At 54.1% G+C, this 17,034-nt stretch overlaps 7 protein-coding genes across 7 annotated transcripts; 1 reads left to right on the top strand and 6 right to left on the bottom strand.

Moving 5' to 3' along the window:
• Window positions 1-20: 20 nt before the first annotated feature.
• SEY1 (Dynamin-like GTPase that mediates homotypic ER fusion) lies at window positions 21-2,844 on the bottom strand (the record flags this gene model as incomplete). Its single annotated transcript, XM_049329580.1, has 4 exons — window positions 21-322; window positions 377-2,118; window positions 2,167-2,607; window positions 2,675-2,844. The coding sequence occupies 4 exons, from the start codon at window positions 2,842-2,844 to the stop codon at window positions 21-23; spliced, it is 2,655 nt and encodes an 884-aa protein (XP_049191259.1).
• Window positions 2,845-3,411: 567 nt separating this feature from the next.
• On the bottom strand, window positions 3,412-4,095 carry J4E83_002635 (uncharacterized protein; the record flags this gene model as incomplete). Its single annotated transcript, XM_049329579.1, has 1 exon — window positions 3,412-4,095. One exon carries the CDS (start codon window positions 4,093-4,095, stop codon window positions 3,412-3,414), a length of 684 nt encoding a protein of 227 aa, XP_049191258.1.
• Window positions 4,096-4,732: 637 nt separating this feature from the next.
• J4E83_002634 (uncharacterized protein) lies at window positions 4,733-5,687 on the bottom strand (the record flags this gene model as incomplete). The annotated part of the gene is made up of 4 exons (XM_049329578.1): window positions 4,733-4,881; window positions 4,938-5,384; window positions 5,444-5,595; window positions 5,647-5,687. The coding sequence occupies 4 exons, from the start codon at window positions 5,685-5,687 to the stop codon at window positions 4,733-4,735; spliced, it is 789 nt and encodes a 262-aa protein (XP_049191257.1).
• Window positions 5,688-7,160: 1,473 nt separating this feature from the next.
• Window positions 7,161-9,686, bottom strand: J4E83_002633 (uncharacterized protein; the record flags this gene model as incomplete). Its single annotated transcript, XM_049329577.1, has 5 exons — window positions 7,161-7,408; window positions 7,459-7,738; window positions 7,787-8,416; window positions 8,469-9,338; window positions 9,411-9,686. 5 exons carry the CDS (start codon window positions 9,684-9,686, stop codon window positions 7,161-7,163), a joined length of 2,304 nt encoding a protein of 767 aa, XP_049191256.1.
• Window positions 9,687-10,314: 628 nt separating this feature from the next.
• Window positions 10,315-13,136, bottom strand: J4E83_002632 (uncharacterized protein; the record flags this gene model as incomplete). Its single annotated transcript, XM_049329576.1, has 2 exons — window positions 10,315-12,902; window positions 12,953-13,136. 2 exons carry the CDS (start codon window positions 13,134-13,136, stop codon window positions 10,315-10,317), a joined length of 2,772 nt encoding a protein of 923 aa, XP_049191255.1.
• Window positions 13,137-13,626: 490 nt separating this feature from the next.
• Window positions 13,627-15,326, top strand: J4E83_002631 (uncharacterized protein; the record flags this gene model as incomplete). Its single annotated transcript, XM_049329575.1, has 2 exons — window positions 13,627-13,992; window positions 14,043-15,326. The coding sequence occupies 2 exons, from the start codon at window positions 13,627-13,629 to the stop codon at window positions 15,324-15,326; spliced, it is 1,650 nt and encodes a 549-aa protein (XP_049191254.1).
• A 665-nt stretch (window positions 15,327-15,991) lies between these two features.
• Window positions 15,992-16,976, bottom strand: RAB11B (Ras- protein Rab-11B; the record flags this gene model as incomplete). The annotated part of the gene is made up of 5 exons (XM_049329574.1): window positions 15,992-16,122; window positions 16,284-16,364; window positions 16,438-16,827; window positions 16,886-16,898; window positions 16,956-16,976. 5 exons carry the CDS (start codon window positions 16,974-16,976, stop codon window positions 15,992-15,994), a joined length of 636 nt encoding a protein of 211 aa, XP_049191253.1.
• Between the last annotated feature and the right edge of the window lie 58 nt (window positions 16,977-17,034).

Below are 17,034 nucleotides of genomic sequence, written 5' to 3'. Positions count from 1 at the left end.
AACTAGTCGCAATGACACACTCAAATATCGTCGAGGTCCTCCTCCTCAGCTCTGCTCTTCTTGCCATCGCCATTCAGCCTGTCCATCCTTACATCCTCGTGTCTCCTAGTCTCATTCATACCGCCGCTCATGGCCATGGCTTGGCGGCCAGTATCGGAGCTCTCGAGGAAAGCGCGAAGACGCTCCTTGCCGACTTCAAGACCTTGTGTGGAGGCGGCGTTGGCCATGCGTGCCATGGGGCCCCATAGGTTGAGGGTGTAGGTTACGTAGGCGCCGACGGCGAGGAGGATGAGGAAGATGAAGTATACTGGGTTGCGGAGGACTGAGAAAGGTCAGTATATAGGTAACGGAAAGCAGAGACGACTTTGAGACTTACCAGCTACGATTTCGTTCCAACCCAGCGCGAGGAGGAGACCGTAGAAGTACAACGGAACTTGTGTGATACCGCCAATCGCGCTACGCTTAGCTTCCACGTACACACCATCTGCGGTCTTCTTGAAGCGGATCAGGAGATCTGCTTGCTTAGCGTCAGAGAGGATGGTCATCTCCTCTTCTAGAGTCTTGCCCTCTTCGTCGTCTAAGCCACCGATGGGTGTCAGATCGTCTTCATCCGCAGCGGTTGCTGACGCGGGGGCTTCGCCGATCCATGCATCGAGCGGTGGAGGGCTTGATGTCTTCGCCAGCTTGAAACGGGCAAGGAGTGGGATAACGGTGATCGTCGACTCGCGGGCCTTGGTGTAGACACCTTCGATGTCATCGGTGGGTCGCCATATTCTTGGGACGCCATGCTCGTCGTAGCGGAACTTGTCTTCGAAGTTTTCTCTCAGCTTCAAGAGAATGTTGCCCTCCATGACTTCTTCGTCAATCTTCGCGCGAAGGACAGCCCACGACTTCCGCCGTAACCTCCACAGACCGACCTCAACTTCTTCGGGGCTAGCATCGAAGCTGGATGCGCGGTCAGTGAATCGCTTCTCGGCGCTCGAAACAGTTTCGGTGAAGATTGTCCAGACACGGTCCCAGAGATCCTTCTCTGTTGGTGGTCGCTCGCCATGCTCGGGTGCGCCAGAACCGCCTCGACCGGATCCGAGCTTGTTGAACTCAAGACCGACAGACTCGTCTAGTCTTGATCGTACCCAGCGCTCGATTCGTGTGGCCAGACGCCTCATCTCCTCCTTGCGCAGACGGCCGGAGACGTCATCGAGGTCCTTCTTGTAGATCTTCAACTCGTTCTCGTGACTGCTCCAGGCCGCGCCTTCAATGGCCATAGCCTTCGCGTTCTCTTCGAACTTTGCAAGCGCCTGCTTCTTCTCTGAATCGACAATTTGTGCGAAGTCGTATGTGCCCTTCTTCTGACCGCTCTTCACCGCCGCGCTGACGGCTTCGCTGAAGGACTCCACTCCAGACTTGTGAGCAGCAGTGAGTTGCTTCTGGAACAGTGCCTTCAACCGTGTGTCCACCTTGCCCTCGAGTTCTGCCTGCTTCCGCTTGTAGACGCCCTTGTGGTATCGGCTCGCGTTCGTGTCGAAGTCTTTGAAGACCTTGGTTCGTGCAGCGCTCATCGCAGGGCCGAGGTCGGTGATGACAGAAAGCTGCCCGGTCCGAGCATGCTCGGCTTGTTGGTCCTCCAGTGGTGTGATCTTCTCGTCGAAAGCAACCAGGACCTCCCGTGAGATCTCGTCACAGCGGAACTGAGCCAACAGCTCTTGCTGTGTAGGCAGATCCAAGTCCTTGTTGTTGACAATCTGATCCCATACACCCTCCGCGTATGCCGAGAAACCGTCTGCGGGAATCCGTCGGTGGTATTGGGGCAGGAATATGGGTGCTGTCGCCTCGTCGATAAGTCCGCTCTTCCTCGGGTCATTGTACCCTTCCTTGAACCGCCTGCTAAGCTGTGTGACTGCTTCCTCAAACTTCTCTGGTTGTAGGATCTTGTGTGGGAGGGCGACGAAGGCGAAGTCGAAGTAGTCTTCTATGCGCGAGTTCTCGAGGCCATTGGGTTTTGAGATGGTCGACCACAATTTGGAAAGGTCTTGTATTAAGGTGTTCTGTAGGTTCTTGAGGGGTGTCGTGCCGAGGTGATCGCGGATGACGAAGAATAAGAGGGATCTGGGAGTGGATCTAGTAATGGTCAGCATGTGAGAAGCCCAGAGCAGCCGATATACTTACTGGCTGTCCTTGACGAAGAGTTGTAGGTTGACCTCGAACACAGTCTTGAGCAGGCCCATGTTGGCACCCTGGTACAATCCAACCTGGTGCTCCCAGATGTTGACGATGAGGACCTCGCTCGTGGCAAGCGCGAACAGGGCGCTCTTGCGCTCAAAGTCCTGGTCCTCGCCTCGCTCTCTACCGTCGGTACCCTCAACATCCATGACGAGGATGTTCTCGGCCATGTTGGAGCCGCCCTCCTCTCGCTTGTTCTTGCTCATCCAGATTCCCTTTGTTGTCTGGCGGCGCTCCTGCTCGGACATGACGCCGAACTGGGTGCCGAAGAGGTAGTTGAGCAGCGTCGACTTTCCGGTAGACTGCGAGCCAAAGACGGATATGAGGTGGTAGTTGAAGCCGGCGGGGATAACCTTCTCGATGTTGAGATATGTAGAGACGTTTGTGCTACATGGCGACAACCCATTAGCCTACTGCCCCTCTGCCCAATTGCCTGCACGCGGAAAAGACATACTTGAACATCTTGTCCTCGTCGATGACCTGGATGCCATGTTCGTAGGCACTTTTGTCGACGTTGTCGCCGACGCCGGCAAAGTGGGCGTTCATCATGAGCGAGGGGGACGTGTGGTGTTTGACGTTGCTAGGACGGCCCTGGCCATTCACTTTGAGGGAATCGTCGGCCATGATTGCTTGGTGTACAGTCCAGCCGAGAGCTGCACGTGGTGCGGGAAGAATAATGGCGTTGTTAGGGGTGAAAGCTGGCCGTTGATGTCACAGGCCGACCGCCTCTGGAGCGTCGACGCCCATTCGCCGCTGCACCCTGGCCCTGATCCTCGCTTAAGCCAGGCGGTGGTTGCTGCCGTACAGATGACGGTCGCCTGCATCATGCCCTCTGTTTGTATACAGGCTTTGAGATATCCATTCCTGCTGCCTCTCTCACGTGCTGTTGCCCCGAGGACGGCGATCTGAACCATGGTTGAGCGCGGTAGTGGGGATGCACGTTACGATCGTGGGCAGGAACAAATCATCACGTCTTGGCATCGCTTTCACGGTACTATCACTGGGTCGCTTGACAGGACGTTCCTGAAGATAAACGTGTCCTTAAACAGGTACCGACAAGCTACCGAAATCTGGGAGATCGCCGTAAGGATCGCTCCAGATGTCTTCGCTCAACGGCGCGGGCGTTCTAGTAACAAGAATAATTCAACCCCCACTACGCGTGCTATGACACCGCCAACACCATCTCTAGTCTCAGAATTCCCTATGTCCCTTACCACCACTGACCATATCCCCACTGATCTTGCTAATTTCCTCGCTATTCTTGACCCAAGCCTTCGTCGCATCCTCCCACACCCCATCCCCAAACTTATTCTTGCACCACGCCAGCACCTTCTCCGCCTCGCCTCTTATCCTCTTTTCAATGCCCTCCTCGTCATCCGTTCTCTCACTCTTCTTCTTGCCTCGAAACTGCTCAACAGCGTCAATCAGACTCTTAGGCTCATCATCGCCATAGACGAATTCGATCAGGGAAGACGAGATGGAAGAGTTGCTGCCAACTTGCTTCGCGACCTCAGCATCCAATTTCTGACCATCTTCCTTGTGCTTAGGTTGGTAGCCTTCACATGCGTCTGCGACGTCGCTTATCCAGGCTCTTGCGTTATTGAAGTCACCCTCCGCGCGGTGCAAAACACCGTGTAGCAGCATCCCCTCCACAGCTGGCGGGGCCTGCATATGCCGCACTAGAAAATGTGCAGATTCCAAGTCATGGTTGAGGATGTGTAGCAGTGCTTCGATGGTCGGGTGGACATGTAGGTCTGCGATTGTCGCCGTGAGTTGTGCATCTTGGGCTTTCTTGGGTGGGTGGACGAGATTGGTGTTGGGTGTGAGCTTCTGTGATATCGTTTCCAGCGTCCGTGACACGTCTGATGGACTCATTTCTTCGTTTTGCTTATTAGAATCGAAGCTGCTGGTGTGAGTTGTACGCGAAGAGACGATTTCTCAATGCTGGCCAATACGCAATGGTGAAGAGAAAACTTTGTAACCTCAGTGACAGTCAAATCCAAAGATACGATCACAAAACAGAAAGTCTCACAACATGTATGCGCCAGCTAGCTTCGTCGCGAAAGCATGTGACGTGCTTGATGCACCAACTTAGGAGCGCAGACGTCATGATGGACCCTGAGAATCATACAGCCGACACGTGCGGGGTGGGAGAGTTTACAAAAAGAAATTTGACATAGCTCTGACATGTAAACGCGTAATTAGACAGCATTATGGCGTAATGAAATGTTGTAGCATAAGGATGTGGTTTTCGTAGATGCGCTAAACTGCGCTCATATGTACATACAACGCATTAAAATCCAGCTGCCTGAACACAACCTAGTCGTACAGATATAATAGGTACAAGGTCAGGGTCGTAGAGTATTTTGCATCCAAACGCCGGGAAATGAGGACGAAGATGTTGGAAAGACAACGCGGAGTCCGTATCGAGCGCGAATCGAGAGGTTGAAGGTTGGGTCGGAGGTATTCGAGGTCGTGATAAGATAGTGTAGAACATCAACTCAACCCACGCTTAAGCCTTGTTCTTGTTCTGCTCCTCCTCCTTCTCGGCCTTCTTCTCCTTCTTGTTAGCAGCATCAGCATGCTGCTTAGCCTTGTGCTCCTTGTCGGCAGCAGCAGCCTTGCGCTCCTTCTCGCGTTGCTCCTCAGCCTCTACCATTTCTGCATCATCAAGTCAGCTAGCTATTCCCACATTTAACTTCACGACTTTAACATACCTCTCCACTGGTCCTCTCCAGCATATCTCTCGTGGTGGATCTTCTTCTCGATAACATGCTTATGCTCGGGATCGTTCGGGTCGATAACCCTAATTGTCTCCCACCTTCCCTGACCCTTGGCCGCGTCCGCACCTTCAATCGCAAAACTGCCTAGCAGCGCTGCTAGTGTGCCACCCTGTGCATACATACGCGCCTGCACTAGCTTTTGTGATCCGCTCAGGTATGGGTTGCGGTTGACCATGTGCCATGATCCAGCCATGGAGACGACCCAGAAACCAAAGAGAATCGGGTAGCGGTTTTCGGTCGCCCAGGCTTTGGCGCGCTGGAGAGCGGTCTTGTTTTGTTCGTAGAGGGCTTCGCGCTCCTTCTCTCGCTCGACTTGGCGCTTCTTCTCGGGTGTGTGTTCGATGTCGTATGCTGCGGAGGCTCGGTCGGCGGCGATGACGGCTGTGGGGTAGCATTGTTAGCAATCGAACTCCGGGATCTCGCGATAGAGAGATACGTACCGATGAATGTTCCTGTTGAGGCCACGAGGAAGGCCCGGAAAGGAACTGTGAGCGCTCGGAAGGAGTGGTATCTTCTGCTCGCAGCCATGACGCCTGCAGCACCTATCGCCGTACCAATGGCACCACCTATCGAGCCGCCCTTGATTGTGGCACTTGAAGCTGTCAGTACAAAGTTCCCATTGCCGTTAGAGTGTTATACTCACTTGTAATGCGCCGCCTCCTCTTCCTTGGTAAGAACCTTCATCTCGTCTTAGGTAGAAACTGCTCCGATTCAGAATTGAGGTGTATGGTGGACAATCGTGTGGATGTGGGGGCTGTCGAGAGTTGTGCGTCAGGTGTACGCTTAGTGTTGGGAGTTTGGACGGGTATGTGTATGGAGTCTGAATGGGTATATAAAATATGACGGCGCACGCGGCGACTTATTAAAAGATAACGCAATGCTCAAAACTCATGGTGACGTCGCCGAACTTCCGGCGCCGCTAGACCCACGTTGACATGTGCGGGCAGTGATGAGGTAAGGCCCTTTCGGCAGGCCCTGCCTAGCCCTACGTTCCTCCAGGGCTGGGCCGATTATCGTGCGCTGAGAGATCAGGTCACCGATGCATGATCGAGTGAGTATACCTCGAGGGGACTTCTTTTGCTGTTCGTTTCTTGCAGCTCTACGTTGGATGTAGGAACATTTAACTCGTTTCGGGATGCGCTCCCAGCGAACCATGACTCCCTCCTCAAGATGCTCTGCCTCGCAACAGTTCCATCAGAAATGCATCACCCATGCGCATTCACTACCCTGACACCTACATGCAGGCAGCCGCTAAGTAAGGCTCTGTAAGCTTGTGAGCAATGCATCCCCGGTTTGTTCCTGCTCGGCAAGTTCTCGCGTGTCGCATGCTCTTCGGATTCTGTGCCGAAGCGGCATCTCTTAGTTGCCGCTCGCCGCTCGCACTGTTCGGACTCAGCAGATATGCGGCCAACCTTCCCTCTCCTCTACACGAGGCTATGCAAGTCCCTTAGAACGTGATTCTCGATGAAACAGCTCGAAGTTTTCACCAACCTTGATTATCGTCTTCCCGGCATGTGCAAGCTCTTTCCCAGCCATGCCCGAGTTGCCACCGAAGCCCGTACAAACTCCAGGATTCACCGAGCGGCTCCGCACGTTGACATCCACGACAAGACGGATAGCAACGTCTGTCTCTTATGTTCACTCATCAGTTCCCATCACTGCGGTAAAGCCACGAACTCTTCCCAACACATCAAAAGCAGTGATACATGCAATAGGTCATCATGTTTCTTATTTCCATCGAAGAATACATACATCCGATGACAGCATTATCGTAACCGTATTACCTCGTGATTAGTCTGCTTCCGAAAGAAGGATAAGTATGTAGGTACAATCCAGTTCATTGTTCACCATATCGTCTTCTCCAGCTTTTGCCTCCATAATCCTACTAAGTATCTCAGGGCCGATGAAAGTGTTGGGATAAACAAGAAAGAACATGTCCGTGATAAGGCGTGTCCAGGAATCGATGCTTTTCCAACTGACTGTAGGAAATGCGTACTTTCGTTTTAAGCCAATGGTCTTCGACAATTTGTTCGACATTGATCTTAGCTTTTGGGCATATCCACAATACCTTCTTCGAGATCGAGCGAGCGGTGCACTGGCTGATAATACCCAACGATACGTATGTGGACAAAGACATGTACACGCGCAAATACGTCTTTAACGGAATGCGCCGAAACTGGGGCGCGGTGCGGGGTTGCCATAGCGGGGAAGCATGCCTGCCGGAGGTCCTGGGCGTGTCGCAAGGGCAGGGTTGCAGCAGAGCATGGCGACGCGAGAGCCGTACTTGGAACCGCGGAGAGAGACCATGTGCTTACGAATGTGGCCGCCAACGAGCTCGCGATGCTGGGTACCACTGTTGGTCAAGACATACTGGATGAGATAGTTGCCGAACTGGTCACCAGCGACTTTGACAAGGTTAGCTATAGCCCGCGGATCAGGGGTGCTTTAAACTTACTATCAATAAGAGGCATGCGCGGACGATCGGGGCGAGCTTCGCATACGCGGTCCAAGTACCGGTCCAGGAATTCGTTGCCACCAATCTTCAGGCACTTCTCGATGACCTTGGACGCATACTGGTCCATGCTGTACTCTGTACTGAAGCGGAGGATGTGATCGATAGCACGGCTACGATCAGCGGGCGCACCATGCTCGCAAATATGCTGGATGCACCAGTTGCCGAATTGACCGTGGGCGATGACATCTATGCTGGCGAGCACCTCGTTGATGCAGGGACGCTGATGCCAGTTAGTATGAAGGAATTGGTCGGTGGAGTCTTCGCATACCTTGTCTTCCTCAAGGCAGTTCTCGAAGATGTTCTGTACGACCAGGCTGCCCGTCTCACCCAATGCAACTTCGTGCCACATGCCTCGTAGAGCTTCGTTGACGTAGCGCATGATCTGGGGTGGAGAGTCGCTCCAACGGAGCTCAAAGAGCTTCTGCCAGACGTGGCAAGCGTAGCGGTGGATGACAGTCTCTGGGATGCGACGAAGCAGCTCGTGCACCATAGTCGCTTTATACTCTTCCGGGACGCAGTCGAAGGCCTTCTGGATAACATGGCAGCCAAAAGCGTCCATGCTCAACGCGAGAGTATTGCCACGAATGGCTTGAGCGATTGCGATGACTTGATCGTGCGTACCATGCTCAAAGCAACGCTGTACAAGGAAGTTGCCGAAGCGGTTGACCATCAATGCATAAGCTTGGGAGATGATTGCCTCCACAATCTCATACTTCTGCTCCGGTGTGCCTACTTTGAGCTTCTGCTGAAGGAAGATGGAAGCCTGCTGGTCGTTGTTGCAGATGATCTTATCGACGATGTACTTCCAGTTGCAGCTCATGTTGCGGTCCAACAGCCGACGATAGTTCATGGGCTCAACAGGGGGCACGTACTGTGAAGTACCCGCCTCACTCGGAGCCTATGTCTCGTCAGTAAAAGTCGGGGTTCTGCATGCAGTAGTGGTATCATACCTGAGAGTTCCATGGAGACGGTCCCATGCCATTGGCTACGTTGAACTCGTTCGCATCTGGCGACAATCTGCTGGCCATAGTACCAATCGGAGCCGGGTGGCCTATCGGATACATGGGCGGCATAGCGTACTGATTGTAACTCGGATCGAAGGCCGAACTAGGGCGGCTAGGTGGGTTACTCAGTCCATTTCCCATGCCCATGTTCATACCGTTGAAGTTGTTGTTCATAGGGTTAGGCATGCCATTACCCATACCGGCATTGAAGCCGTTGGACATCCCGCTGCTTCGGAAGCTCTGGTCGAGAGGGAAGTGAGTGGGCTCGTTCAAGAAGCCATTGCGACGATAGCCTGACTGAGCGGGTTGTGGACGGGCCTGAGGCTGGGGCTGGGGCTGCACCTGGGGCTGGTATGAGTTGCCGAAGCTGTTGTTGCTGGTATAGGCTGGGCGAGCAGGCTCATTGCCCCAACCGTAGTTGCTTCGAGTGGATGCATTGAATTTGTTCTGCAAGCTGGTGAGAGTCTGCTCAGTGACATCACCCGGGTAGCTATAGTCAGCCTCTGACGATTGGCTTAGGTGCTCCATGGTCGACCGAGCCACATGATGGCTGTGCATCTCCTGGTTGACGCGGTTGACTTCGTTGCGGGCCTCTTGTAGTTCTAGCTTAAGCTTTTGCAGCTCGCAAGCTTCGACGAGGATGATCGAGCCGTCCAACTCCGTCGATGGGGTAGATGCGAAGTCGTCGGTGGCCGGTGTGATGGGGATCGATCCGTTGGAGGAGCTATACGGGTCGTGCGGAGGGGAGCGTCCATTAAGGCGCTGCAAGAGCGAGTCCATGACGGCTGACTCCTCGTGAGCTCCCATCTTGGGCTTCTGGGTAGGTCAGCTTGGTCGACGTGAGAGATGGCGACGGTGAGCCTGCAGCAAATGCTGGATTGTACTGACCTTATAGCCGTCGAATGAGTCGTGCTGCTGTAGCATAGGCGCTTGATTGCCCAGGGTAGAAGAACCTAGTGGTCGCTTCATGCCCTGTGTATTGCAAGTCAACGATGAGCCAAACGCACGTTGGAAGGCATATGGGTATTGGTGCAGGCTCATGCTGCCTACCGCCTGACCCAGGACCTCTGGCGAGGTGTCAATCCTGAGATCGCCGGCCTTGGAGAATCGGTTGGGGCCCTTGCGGGGTGTGGGGGACCCGTCGGAAGTTATGTTGAAGCTCATAGTAGCGGAGCTTGGAAGAGTGGGTAGATGACTTAGATCCGAGAGGCTACCGACGTGTCCAGGCTATATGGTGAAGAGTGCGGTTCTGAAGGCGGCTGGAAACAAATCTGGGGTTATTGGGCAAATGGGCAGATAATATGCAGAACGGAGGCTCGGTGCAGCTCGTTTGGCGACGTAAATGGCCAATGTAGATGCAGAAGCGACGAGGAAACAGCTCAAATGTACATAAATCAGTAGGTCGCAGAGGGCGTTGTCGCAAGGAAAGGACGACAGTCGTGGAAAGAAGGAAGAGATCGAGGAGATGGTGAGTAAAGAAAGCGGGAGAAGCGGGGTGGTGACAATAGAAGCTTCCGAAAGAGACGAGGTGAGCGCGAGTAGGTGCCCAGGTGGAAGGCGCGTCGCGTCGGGACGCGTCGCACTCGTCTTCACCTTAGCAAACGGACAGATTTTTGTAGAAAGAAGAATCAAGGATGCAGTTGTCAAGGACGGTCCACTCTACGTCTCCACCCGTTGCATTCATGTCAAAGCTGGTATAGCCTTACTCCCACACTGAAAGTTGACGAGACATCTTGAGCCTTCGATATCCGCAGCTACATACCACCTCTTCGAGCTTGGGCCTGCGCATCGCTTACCCACTTTCTATGACACTGCTAGGAGTGACCTTCCAGTCAGAGTCAAAGAAACCCATCGCTAAGACACCCTCAATACCCTTCCATTTTGCGCTCTCACCAAAGACAACGAAATCGGGTTGGCCGACGCCTGTCAGCAGAGGAACGATACGGGATGCCTGTCGCAACCCCTCGTCATCAGCGCCCCACAATACGAGCTCGAGACGCTCGTCTGGTAGTGGTCGCAAGAACGCTGCACCTCTAGCTTCCTCCCCGTATGTTTGGTCTTGCCCACGGTAGTCGCGGATGGTAATTCCAGAGTCGCCAAGCTGGATCGGGAAGGTGCTTTCACTTTCTTTGAAACTGGCGCCGACAGCTAGAGTGATAATGTTGTTGGTGTATTTGGGAATGGCAGAGTCTGGTATGGAAGAGACGATGCTGGCGTCCGCTTGGAAGTACTGGTGTAGATTGCGTGAAGTCTGCAGTGCAATGTACGACGAATTGGCAGAGCCTGGGTGCCTTATAGTGAACGGCCCATGGGTGCGAAGAATAGCCGTCATGGAGCCCAGTTGTCGGCCACTCCTATCAGGTTGCGCGGAATCTGCGGTACGTGAGCCGAACTTCCAGCCTTTGTCTGTCTTGTTAACAAGAATGACAGAGTCAGTCGATGCTGTTGCCTCTGGCAGTCTCATTTCGTGACCATCGATAGTCACAGACTCCTTCCAGAGGGCAATGTCGAACTCAAGTTCTCGTACGTTGGACGTCTTGATGATGTGTCCCCGAACACCGACTTTGCCATAGCGTCCTGGGTCTTCTAGTTGTTTGACTTTTATGCCATTCTTACTCCCCATGTCCCCAGGGTCGCCAACCATGATGAGAAAATGCTCCATTTTCCGAGGCAGAATATCAGTGTTCCTGGCCTGGGTGTAGTAGAAGTCTACCAATGCTGGTGTTGTCATGACCCCGTCAAACCAGTGGTTTGCCCCGGCTATTTCGTTGTAACTAGCTTTGGCTCCTGTAACTCCCGAACTGACTCCTGTACGATACAGCTGCTCCGCAAGTAGGCGGCCGTTGTAAGCCGGAACGTTGTCGTCAATCTCACCGTGCTGCTGTTGAACAGGAATTCCATGCGCGTTAGGCATGAGCATTTCATGTCGATAATTGTTTAGTGAGGCACTGATGACCGCTGTACGTCCTGGATCTGCAGGCTGCCACAGATGGTATGGCACGTACACCTGAATACTGGCGTAGCCCGAAACTGGTGCTGCAGCGAGTACTTTATCTGGTCGGTGAGTCAGGGCATACCAAGTACCCTGCCCACCGTTGGAGTGCCCCGAGACTATCCAGCGGTCTGTGTCGATACCGTACCCGGTCCAGTGATTGTCCGCGATCCAGGTTGGAATTGCAGCTATTGCGGCTTCAACGTCGGCGAAGCCCCAATTATGCCAGTCATCGCCGGACCACGGCGTGACACCTGTTGGGAACAGGACCCATGCACAGAGATCAGAAACGGGATCCAGAGCTCCAGTAACCTGGGTATTTTCCGCTTCAAGACCAGCTCCGTGCAGTTGCAGCAACAAAGGCAGCTTCGATTGTCCCGATGGGCATGTTGCGTTCTTCGCCGGAGGCCGAAGCATAGCATAGGAAGCTATGCCGCCCGGGTGGAGATATGTGACCTTGTGAGGCCTGTAGAGATCGATATGATTCAGCTTTTGAGACACATGTAGGGTGTTCTGATGCGTTCCACCAACGGACTGGTACGTGATGTCGTAATCCAAGGATGAGGCGTTGTTGGTAGAGAGAGATGCTTTCAAGACGATGGGCCTCGTTTGACCAGAAACAATAGTGATGGGCATGCTCGAGTCTTCGTATGTGTCAGAGTCGTCCTGGTCAGCAATATCAGTATCTTCGCGTAACAATGACTGAGTGCCCGTTGTCCACCCGGCGAAAGAGACGTGCGAGCTCACATCTGAGGGCTGGATGCTCAGGACCTCGATATCCTCTTCCCCAGTGTTCCTCAAGTATACCGATCCAATCGACGAAGCAAGCTTTCCGTCGACCACATCAGACACTAGCATGCCAGGTTTCGCAAGTTCCAGAGACCCTGTGGCCTTTTGCACATCAACGACAACATCAATGGTAGGCTCCAGAATGCCTCCAAAAGCCCTGACATCGCGAGCTAGGCGAAGATCGATTCTATGTGAGCCAGGCTTGAGATGCAGAACAGCAGGTGCGTTCCGGTAGCTGTAATAGTCTCCTCCAAAGTAGTGCTGGTCATCCACCCAATATTCCAGGATGGCGTCCGTGTGCAAGATTAGATGTTGAGTCTCATTGCCTCCAACGATGAGTTCGCCGCGAGCCCAGGCCTGGTATTGGACAGCAGCCCACCCGTATACGACCTTGAGGAAGTCCCAATCAACGTTGGAGTAAGCCACGCTCAAGGAAGCGTTAGCTGATGTAGCATCGTTCAAAGTTCGTACGGCTTGGGTCACGTTCCATGACGCGGTCCCGTTAGTAGGCAATGAGCTTCGAAATGTCGCCTCGGGGTCATATTGGAGGTTTCTGAAGCCGCCGTAGTACTCGAGTGGATCGGCACCCCACGTGGCTTCTGTATGATGTTGGCATGGTGTTTCCGCGTCACCACGGTCAATGACGTACCTCTTGTTCCAACCTGCCATGGCCCTAAGACGTGCCATGTGTCGTTGAAGGAAATCAAGGAGACACTCTCCTGGCGGCTCACTAGGTGTAGTGGGGCTACGACCGGGCCATGTTCCGCAGCATGACCCAATTGCAGCAGGAGGAAGATAGCACAGAACAAGTACGGCAGCGACGGCCGGTTCATCGGAACAGACATACTCGGGGTTGCACGAAGCCTCGACACATGATGAGGAGCGAAAGAGGTGGTTTTGAACAGGCACGTCGTTATCGGTGCAGAAGATCTCTGCCCGACACAGCAGGTGCGGAATGCATGGTAGTTCCCGAAGTCATCAACGGAGCTTGGCCGACGAGGGCTGGTGATTTGCTATCCCTGTCGGCTGCACGACGCCCGGAACGCGTATGTCACTAACCAGACAATTCTCCGCTAATTACGGATCTATTGCGACGCTTGCCTTCAACACCACGCTTCGTGGAATAATCCTTCTCGACGATCCACGGTACCCCACCACCGCTACCGCTGATTGTGCCGCCCTCGTGCTCTTGCGTGTAGCAAAGGAGTGCGCCACTGTTCCGCGCATATAGCACCAAGTCGCCTGCAACATCGCTTCTCCCAACCCCCATGGCGTAACGAATAGTTCTACGACACCCCAACCTCCTTCCATCCCGCAGTCGCCATGACGCCTCCGTTGGCGCGGGACCCGAGTCCCAACGCTACCTTCAAGTTTCCCGCCTTCCAGCCAGATCTGCTCCCCACGCCCGAGGAAGACAACATCTACGGCCTCAGCTCGTCGCGGTCCGCCAGCCCCAGTCATGCAGCGCAGACAAACGGCAGTGCGATACCAGGGGATAGATGGCATCCGCGCAAAGAGGCTAGGTTCGGGGGCATGAATGGCTCCTCGTCGGGCTCCTCGAACAGACACGGCAGACAGAAGAGCCTGTCCGAGGCCTTCAGGACAATACGGACGCGAAAGGGCAGTGTCAGCCAGAATGCGCATGAACTCGCCGATGCGCTCAAGGCACCGCTGTCGCCCAAGCTCATCGTACGTCGCGCCATGCACGTCTCTGCATGGTCCATGGCTAACAGACGCAGGTGCTCTGCGGCGTGTGGTACATGACCTCCATCTTCACCAACATGTCCTCCAAAGCCATCCTGACCGCCCTACCGAAGCCCATTACCCTTACGACCGTACAATTCGCCTTCGTATCTGGCTGGTGTTTGATAATGGCCATGTTCGCCAGGAAATTTCCGCGGTTGAAGCAGACGATGCCTTTCCTCAAGTACGGCATTCGCAGCCCATCCAGGGAACTGATCATGGCTACGCTGCCCTTGACGCTCTTCCAGATCGGCGGACACATTCTCAGCGCCGATGCTACGTCGAGAATACCTGTGTCGCTGGTGCACACCATCAAGGGACTCTCCCCGCTCCTGACGGTCATGGCCTACAGCATCTTCTTCAAGATTCAATACTCGATCCCAACATACCTCTCCCTTATACCACTTACTCTGGGAGTCATACTGGCATGCTCGGCGGATTTCAACGCGAACCTGATCGGCCTGATGTCCGCATTTGCCAGCGCGATCCTCTTCGTCGTACAGAACATTGTCTCCAAGCAGATCTTCAACGACGCCGCAGCCGCTGAGAAAGACGGTCTCCCGCCCAACAAGTTCACCAAGCCAGACAAACTAAACCTCCTCTGCTACTCCTCCGGCCTCGCTTTCCTTTTCACACTCCCACTCTGGCTCTGGTCTGAAGGATTCACCCTCATCTTCGACTTTCTGCATGATGCCTCCATCGAACTATCAGACCACCCTGAAGCTCTGGACCACGGGCGGCTGATTCTAGAATTCCTGTTCAACGGGACCTTCCATTTTGGGCAAAACATTGTAGCTTTCGTGCTACTATCCATGGTCTCACCAGTCACCTACTCTGTCGCCAGCCTGATCAAGCGCGTTTTCGTCATCGTCTTCGCAGTCGTCTGGTTCGGCAAGCCCATGACCAAAGTGCAAGCCTTCGGCTTCGTCCTCACATTCGTGGGTCTATATCTCTACGACCGCACGCACGACGCCGCCAAAGCAGATAAACGCGCAAAGGCCCTACAGTCCAAGAACAGCGGCTCACTGCTTCCATTGGCGACAGACGTCAAGTCGCGACCTGTTTTCACGGCTAGTCCGTCGTCCATGCAGGATCCAGGAACGTACTCCATGCCGGGTATTCACGAGTCACGAGATGAGAAGAGACATGATGATTCGGGCAGTTCGAGCTATCGCAGGACTTCTGAGCAGGGCTCGCAGTTCTTGCCTCCTGGGACGAAGGCGGAGGATACTTGGCGGCCCAATGATATGAATGGGAGAAGGGGGATAGGCGTTTCATGAGCATTTACGAATCTACTCGTTGTTCTTGGATGAACTTTTGGGTCGAGATCCGAGTGATGTATTGTTTTGATGAGTGGCCCGGAAGAGATGCTCGGTACGGTGATGGAGATGCGCAAAGGACCGATCTACGTGCCGTATCACTGGTCAAGTACTCGATTTGCCGAGACGACCGACAGAGGGATACTAAGCCGTGGATCTACTTCGTCACATGTGATACAACCGCCGCTCCAGGAGTCTGCTGACGCGTCAGCCCTTCGTGACATTCCGATTGTACAATCAACGACCATGGTGGCTACATGAGATAATCTGAACATGAGCTGACATTGCAATCACGCCATACATACAGCCACTATTCGCATTATCGCCTCCAGTCCCGAACCGAACAAAAGAGATGCTTCTCGCAGCATGCAAAACCAAGCAGAGACCCCGACACCTGTAGCCGAACAGACACAAAGCAGACGTAAAGTGAGCGACTTCCTGGACGCCGAGTTTGGGCATTTGCATCATCTCATGTTGTTTCCCGCGTTAAACGTAAGGCACATTTGTATCGTAGTCCTGCTCGCTATATTCGAGCTTTCTCCCTTCGCTGCTCCCGCCAAAAACATGCGTTGTAACCCGGCGCAACCAGTTTGTAGGTGAAGGGTATTTGTGGATTTCGTCGTCGTCTAGCAGCATCCCTTCTTCTGCTCCGCGTCGGCCGACTTGCTGATCTCGAGCACCTTGCGATCGTTGCCGAGGACTGGGCCGCTGCCTTCGCCTTGGTCGAGGGCTTTGCTTGAGACGATGCGGTAGATTTCTGGGTAGTGTTAGCAGCAGTTCGTACTGGTGACTCGGCGTTGAGGGTACGACGGAAGTGGCGGTGTAAGCACATGTCTATCCCGGCTATGGACTATGACGCCAAATTTTGCGCCGACCACTGTGTTTACTGCGGGGTATTGTATGGTGAGATGGGCGTACCTGTGAGAATGTTCTGGAAAGCGAGCTCGACGTTGCTGGCGTCCAAGGCGGACGTCTCGATGAAGGAGAGGTTGTTGTCGCCTGGAGAGTGTCAGCTTACGTCGTCTATGAGTGACTATCTGGACAACTGCCAGTCATAGAATGGAACACGTACTCGCAAATTGCTTGGCCTCCTCTGTTGGCACTGCCCGCAGATGCCTCAAATCGCTCTTGTTACCGACGAGCATGATGACGATGTTGGAGTCGGCATGGTCGCGCAGCTCCTTCAGCCACCTTGTCACGTTCTCGTATGTCTGGTGCTTGCTGATGTCGTAGACAAGCAGAGCGCCGACAGCGCCACGGTAGTATGCGGAGGTGATGGCGCGGTACCGCTCCTGGCCTGCGGTATCCCAGATCTGGGCCTTGATGGTCTTTGCGTCGACTTGGATGGAGCGGGTAGCGAATTCGACACCGATGGTCGACTTGGAGTCGAGGTTGAACTCGTTGCGCGTGAATCGACTCAACAGATTGGATTTACCGACACCTGAGTCTCCGATGAGCACCACTGCGGGGGTTAGCGGGCGACGAGGCCAGGACGAGTAAGGCGGGGGGAGAGGCGGTACCCTTGAAGAGGAACTACAGGCACGACGGTCAGTATGCAGAGCCCACAGCTGCTGGCGTACGGGGACTCACGTCATATTCGTCGTTCGCCATTGTTGCGGTAGGCAGGTGGGGAAGAGTGGCAGGCGGGCGGCGGGTGCACGTCTCAGTC

Source organism: Alternaria metachromatica, assembly GCF_023757995.1.
Source record: "Alternaria metachromatica strain BMP 0045 chromosome Unknown scaffold_4, whole genome shotgun sequence".
NCBI lineage: Eukaryota > Fungi > Ascomycota > Dothideomycetes > Pleosporales > Pleosporaceae > Alternaria > Alternaria metachromatica.
This window is presented reverse-complemented; position numbering and strand designations above follow the sequence as displayed.